The sequence below is a fragment of the Miscanthus floridulus genome, chromosome 1 (genome assembly GCF_019320115.1).
Source record: "Miscanthus floridulus cultivar M001 chromosome 1, ASM1932011v1, whole genome shotgun sequence".
NCBI classification, from domain to species: Eukaryota; Viridiplantae; Streptophyta; class Magnoliopsida; order Poales; family Poaceae; genus Miscanthus; species Miscanthus floridulus.
In genome coordinates, this window is record NC_089580.1 from 111986606 (window position 1) to 111993602 (window position 6997).

General features: G+C 49.3%; 1 protein-coding gene across 1 annotated transcript; it reads right to left on the minus strand.

The window, feature by feature from the left end:
- Window positions 1-4359: 4359 nt before the first annotated feature.
- Window positions 4360-6711, minus strand: LOC136538969 (thaumatin-like protein 1). The gene is made up of 3 exons (XM_066530894.1): window positions 6400-6711; window positions 5596-6292; window positions 4360-4986 (listed from the first exon to the last, which is right to left on the minus strand). Exons 1-3 carry the CDS (start codon window positions 6455-6457, stop codon window positions 4572-4574), a joined length of 1170 nt encoding a protein of 389 aa, XP_066386991.1. The 5' UTR covers window positions 6458-6711; the 3' UTR covers window positions 4360-4571.
- Between the last annotated feature and the right edge of the window lie 286 nt (window positions 6712-6997).

Below are 6997 nucleotides of genomic sequence, written 5' to 3' on the forward strand. Positions count from 1 at the left end.
TCCTTGTGGCACACGTAGCAAACCATGGTTTGTCCTTCATCAAGCTTCTTCACTCCCTTAACAGTGTTATCTTGATGATGTTGGGCTTGCTCTGTTTTGCCTTTTACTAGAGTCAAGTCCTTGGTAAGGCAAGCCACTTCTTACTTGAGTTGCTCATTCTCCATTGCGACCTCTTGTGTGCATGTATCTACAACAACTTTCTCAACACAAACTTGGTTGTACAAGGGTGAGTCTAAACATAAATCATTACAAGAAGTAGAAGCATCCTTTTTAGGCATGTCAAAGATAGAACTTTTCTTTTTAGGTGCCTTGGTGAGGGTTGTACCGACAGCTTCAAGATTAGCAACTTTATTAGTTAGCTCATCACAATGTTTGCACATGGTTTCCATTTTAGCAAGCAAACTTTTATAAGCATCTTGTGAGCTAGCTAACTTTTCTTTTAATTTTTAATTTTTCTTTACAAGTTGCTCATCATTGATTGTGCATGCATTTGTTGTTGCACTAGCCTCAAGTTGCTCAATTTTAGTAGATAGTTCAATATTGAGATTAGCAAATGTCTCATATTGTTCAAGAAAGGTTTTATATGCTTCTTGTGAACTATCTAGCTTTTCTTGCAATATTTTTAGCCTCTTTTGTTGGCTAGTGCAAGCCATAGCATATTTAAGATCTTCTTGCACAAGTTCATTAAGAGAAGGCATTTCATCATCACTATCACTCTAACTAGAGGATGAGCTTTCATTACCTCGTGTCATAAGGCACACACAAGAAGAGCTTGATGATGAGTGTTTGTGGTCTCGCCTCTTGTGATGGTCTTGTTCTTCACTTGAAGAATCATCCCATGACCTTATTGATGTGAGGGCTTTGTCCTTGCACGCCTTCTTCTTTGTCTTGGGTGTGGGCTTGTTTGGACAAACTTCCACAAAGTGCCCCAACTTGCCGCATCCATAGCATCCTTTGTTTCTTTGCTTATTTCTTTGATTGGTGAAGATGAAATCTTGAATTTGGATGGGCACACCCTTAACATTGAGCCTTTGGATCATCTTCTCCACCTTGTTGATAAGTTTGATTGATTCTTCATCAAGATCGAAGGTGGAGGAGGAAGATTGATCATCATCACTTGGATCATCATCATCATCATCATCCTCCTCCTCCTCATCTTCTTCTTCATCTTCACTTAAGGAGCTTGAGCTTGAGCTTGTCTCAACTTGCTTGCCCTTCATCTTCTTTTTCTCACTACATGCGAGAGCTTTGCCTTTGCTTGATGACGAGGCTTCTTGACCCATCTTCCATGACATTTCAAATGCCACTATCTTGCCAATGACTATGGTCGGGGTCATCGTGCTCAAGTCCTCCATGTTGTGAAGGATGGTGATGATGCTTGCATATTTCTTTTGAGGTAGCACGGAGATGATCTTCCTCACGATGTCCGCATCATCTAGCTTCGTTAATCCTATTGAATGGAGCTCATTGATAATTAGATTCAAACAAGAATACATATCACGAACAAGCTCATCATCATTCATTTTAAAGGAACCATAATTTTATTTAGCTAGACAATGTTTTTGCTCACGGACATTAGTTGTGCCATCATGGAGCTCTTGGAGTCTTAACCAAATTTCTTGTACCGTATTTAAAGTAAACACTTGGTTAAACACATCCATGCTAAAAGATTCAAACATGCATTTTTTAGCTCTAGCATTGAAATGAATTTATTTTTCATCACTCTTTGTGGGTTTATCGGGATTCTTAATGGGTTTCATCCTTCACGAGTAACTCTCCAAACACCCAAATCTACCGTCTCAAGGTGACAAGCCATTCTATCTTTATAGTAGGGGAAGTTAGTGCCGTCAAAGTGTGGAGGCCTAGAGGTATCCATCCCAACAACTCTAAATAGCGTCGGTTCAATGACGGTGAAGCCAAAGGTCCAAATTGAGCCAACCGGCTTTGATACCACTTGTAAGGGACCGTGACGCCTAAGAGGGGGGTGAATTAGGCAACTTAAAATTCTACTTCTAACTAAGGCCTCTAATTTCACCTAGTCAAAACCTATATAGGAAAGTAATCTATCTAAATATGCAACTACGGTTTTGCTAGGTGTGTTGCTATCTCTACCGCAAAAGAGTGATGCAACCTAGGTTCCAATCCTATCAACTAGCCTATCAACTAAGCTAGGTAAGTAAAGCACACAACCAAGGTAGCAATGTAAATACGAAAGGTAAAGATGAGACAGAGGTGCAAACTCCCATCAATGACTCTGATATTTTTACTGAGGTATCGAGAAGCGCTCAAGATTCCCCCTAGTCCTCGTTAGAGCCCCTTGCAAGAAATCCCTCACAAGGGCCAAGCTCTCGATCAGGTAACTCTATGGATATCCCTAGGCCTTCCCCACGCGCAAGTGGGTCTCCGGTGTGCCTTTCGGCAAGCCTCTCCTAGACCGCTCCCCGTCGTCTTCACTATCAAGCTTCCGGCCGAACCGTCGCAGGCCTTGTTCCCTTTGGTACACGGTGGCGGCCACACCATAAACATGGTTGGTGTGATCTCGCAAGACTATAAACCCCTCCGATGTACAACAATGGTGCATGCAAGCGCCGAGTGATAAGAGATGTGCAAACCTCACTAAACACTAGGCCTAAACCTAGAGCAAGAGCATAAACGGTGGTCTAATCAACCTAAGCACTTCGCAAAGCACCTACGCTAATCACCTAACGAATCACTAAGCACTATGCAAGTGAAGATCACTAAAATGGTGTATCAACACCCTTGGTATGTTTCCTCAGCTCTCCACTCCTCAAATGGCCGGTTGGCGGGGGTCTATTTATAAGTCCCATAGACAAAGTAGCCGTTGGGGACGAAACCTAGCTTTCTGCCATTGACTGGACGCATAGGTTGTCCTGATCGGACGCGTCCGGTCGTCCCGACCGTTGGTGCTCACTGTTGATCGGACTCTCTGGCGAGTCTAGTCGCTTACCATCTAACGCATTCGGTCAACGCTTTGCTATTCTGGAACCTCTCTGGACTCGATCAGATGCCACTGCCTGCGCGACCGGTCGTCCACATCTGCTGTGTCCGGTCCTCACTGAGTTGTTGACGCGACAATGAACAATGAAGTCTGTGCGTCCGGTCACTGCCTCGCTTAGAGTCCGGTCGCTGTTGCTGACGCCTGCTGTTGCTGAGCAACTGATCGGACGCGTCCGGTTCTCATAGGGCCGCGTCCGGTCACCTCTGTAGAGCTCATTTCTTCACGATCTTGCGTCCGGCTTGGTTCCCATCTTCGTGCTTGGACTTTGCTTGATATCTTGGGTCTTCTCTTGTGCTTCTAGGGTCTTGCTTATGATGTTGATCGTGGGATCATCATGTCGCATTCGTCCAAGTCACGTCTTGCACCCTATTGTACTACAAAACAATTACTTGCAAATTCATTAGTCCAATTTGGTTGTGTTGGTCATCAAACATCAAAATCCAAAGTAAATGGACGCAGGGTCCATTTTCCTTACAATGAGGACCCAATGAGGGTTGGGTAAGTGACTTTTGCATTGGAACCGACTTCATGCTCATTTTTATGTGTCTTCAAAGGGGTACAAATTTTGTATAGATTCCACTTAGGACATGTGTTAGCTGTAGTGGCATGGTAGGAAATGGAAATAGTAGGATTGTATGCCAATGTAGGTACATGAAGACCAGCAGATTGTTGTATGTGGAGTAGACCGGCAGATTTGTATGCGTCTGTTTCTATAGTTGCTTCACATGTATGGTGGAACTGCTACTAGTTTTGTAAAGCCTCCACTAATCCCCAAGTTGTAGTGTTATGGACAAAACAATTGTAATTTGAGATGTCATGTCAGTACGAGGTGGTTGTAATGCACTGTTGTAAGGAGTTCGAATGACCTGTTATTATCAACTGTTGTAATGGGTGCTTAGGCCAACTGTTGATTTTTATGGAATGGAAGCCTTGTAAGGTTGGGTTCAGGTTGTGTGTGATTGGCGCCACTTTTGAATGCATGCTGTTGTGTTGGCGCCAAGTTTGAATGTTGCTTTGTTAATTCAATTTTGAATATGGCTGCCGCTGCTGGCTGGTATTCCTGTACCAGCTGCTTTCAGATTAGCCGTTTCCAGCCTGATATTACCAGCCGAACGGAGGGGGTCTCTCCGAGACCATGCCATGCCCGTGTTCCCCGCCAGCCTCGAGCCACGCCCACAAACAACAGTGGCAACGACAAATCAGCATCAGCAATAAACCTTTCCCTATTTACCGATTTAGCAAAATAATAGTGTTTTTCTCTAATAACAAATCAATATCAGGGCATCAGCCGTTGATGCAACCAGCCGAACCGGGCCAAAGTGCAGCTCGCACGACAGCGATTAACTTAATCAATGGCCACATGCATGCATTAATTTCTCCTCTAGAACTAGCACTAGCAGCCACAACACAAGTATCTAATCCTGGGACTAAGTGAACATCACCAATTGATAGTAATCATCTACAGACACTGCTACAAGGTACGAAGGTACAGTACAGTCACGGCAGATCCAAAACCACCGTGCTACGAGTGCGAATCGCCAACAGATTCCCACTACAGCAGAAGCTGCCGCAAACGGAGGTCCCAGAGCAGTGTTGCCAGTGGCGCCACCACTACCCGAGCCGACACCACCAGCGGGGCGGCCGCGGCGGACGCGTCGCCGGTGGCCATGTTGGCGAGCCAAGAGACGCCGCCTTCGCTGCTGCTGCTGCCCAGAAGCACGCTGCCTTGGTTGTCCCCGCCCTCGATGCCCAGGCCGCCGCCACCACCCATCGGCATCGCGCTGTCCGGGGTGGCGTCCGTGAACGTCGTGCCCGGCATCATGGTCCCCGTCGGCATCGCCGGGGTCGCGCCCGGCATCGGCATCGTCCCCGGCACCGTTGTGGGCGTCGCCCCCGGCACTGTCGTCGTCGTCGTCGTCCCCGGCACCGTCGTCGGCGTCGAGCCCGGCATGGTCGTCGACTTCTGGCTGCGCTCACGTGATGGGTACATGTACATACAACAGCAGCGCCACCGATCAGTGTTCATATGCTCAGTAGTACGGACAAAAGCATTAAACGCAAATGGAAAATAACGCCCAAAAACGCTTGCCCATGCACTTTTGTTTTTCATCCTATATCTGCTGCTAAACCAAAGATAAAAAAGATTATGCCTAGATCTTGTACTAGATACGACATGTTCCTACTTCCTAGTGTTTACCCTTTTTAGGAACAGAATGATCAGTAGCTTGGATTACTAGATAATGCGAGCTAAGTACTGGTTTAGTAGGTAATTAATAGCTGAAAAATCTTGCAGTAAGTCAGCAAGCTCTGACAGTTTTAGTGACAAGAGGAGCTAAAGGACGACAGCAAGGCTGTGCTGGCACTGGCAGAGACGGTAAAAGAGCTGCGGCAGATCAACCCCACATTCACAAGCCAAGAACCAGCCAAAGATCCAGACAATCTTGGCAGAGGCACAGTGCCAAATCTTGGTTCATCACTCTCTCCCCTCAGAAATTGCAACATGAATGATGAGAATGAGCAATAAATCATGCAATGGTGGGAGAAGAGACGGGTGACCCGTGAATCAAAGGGCGGACCTTGGTGTGGCGCCGGGGCAGAAGGTGACAGTGTAGTCTGGGCCGCCGCCGCAGGTGAATGTGGAGGTGGGATCGTCGAAGGCGTAGCTGTAGGACCGCGGGCACGCGGTCTTGAACACCTGCGAGTAGGCCGTCGGCCGGCACGCCGCCGGGGACGCGAATGGGCCGCTGCAGCAGTACTCGGGCCGCGCGAACGCGTCGCACGCGCTCCGGCACGCGGCGCTGCCCCCGGCACGGAGCTCGGCGGGGCACATCGCGTTCAGGTCCGCCGCGCACCCGGCCGCGGCGCACGACGCCGGCCCGGTGGAGCCTCCGCCGCCGGAGGTCTCCACCAGCACGGGGAGGTTGTAGCCGTCCACGAGGCTGACGTCGTAGAAGTCCAGCCCGCCGCTGCCGTCGAGCGTGAACTCGGCCAGCGTGGCCGGCGGCGCGGCGCCCGCGCCCGCGCACTCGGCGGAGCCAGAGCCGCAGTCGCCCGTGGCACAGACGAGCCGCCCCGTGGCGCCGTCCTGGGAGCAGCCCGTGCGCGCCCACATGCGGCCGGACCAGCCCGCCGGCGCCGGTACCGCGCGCGCCTCGCCGGGCGAGAGCTCGAACCCCGTGGGCTCCAGCCTTGGGCTGCCGGCGTTGGACAGGACGCCCGGCCACACCGTGTCCGTGCACCGGTTCACGAATGTGAACGTCGCCGCCTCCCCCACTGCGAGAAACGCGAATCCTTGAGCTTGGTTACCCGCCATTGCTGGTGACCTCGCAAGATCTGGCAAAAGAAGGAAGCATTCGGTCGATTTGCCGAGAGTTCGTTACCTCTGCACAAGACGAAGAACACGAGCACAAGCACGGCCATGGATCTTGGCGACTCCATTGCTGCTTCTTGAGGCAATGCAGTGACTGAGACTGACGGAGTAGTGTGGGTACAGCTGCACTGCAACAGCAAGCACGGGGAAGAAGTGTGTGCAGTGTCGCTATGCCAGTGTGACCGTAGCGATGGCGTGGCAGCGTGACCGTCCGGTTGACGAGGGGGGAATGAAGGAGAGAGACGCCGGCGCACCCGCCAACCTTCTCTTCCCTTTCCCTAGGTGGAGGGATGGGCATCCACTGGGACTGCGAGCGGGGACGAGAAGGAATCTTTTGGGAGGCCCTAAGTCTGTACTTATAGCAGCAAATCACTTTACCACGCTTTTCACCTTTGTTATGATCCCTGTTTCCTGGGTAAAAGAGAAAGCTTGGGCATGGGTCTTCACTGTTTTTGTTATTGATAATTGAATCATACCCCTCGGTCCCCGAATAATGAAGTGTAACACTAGAGACAACTCCTATAAAAAAATATTTGTCCTCAATTGTTTTATAATATGTTATACTGCCCACGGAATAAATAGATTCGTAGTGCAAAAAATTATCTATA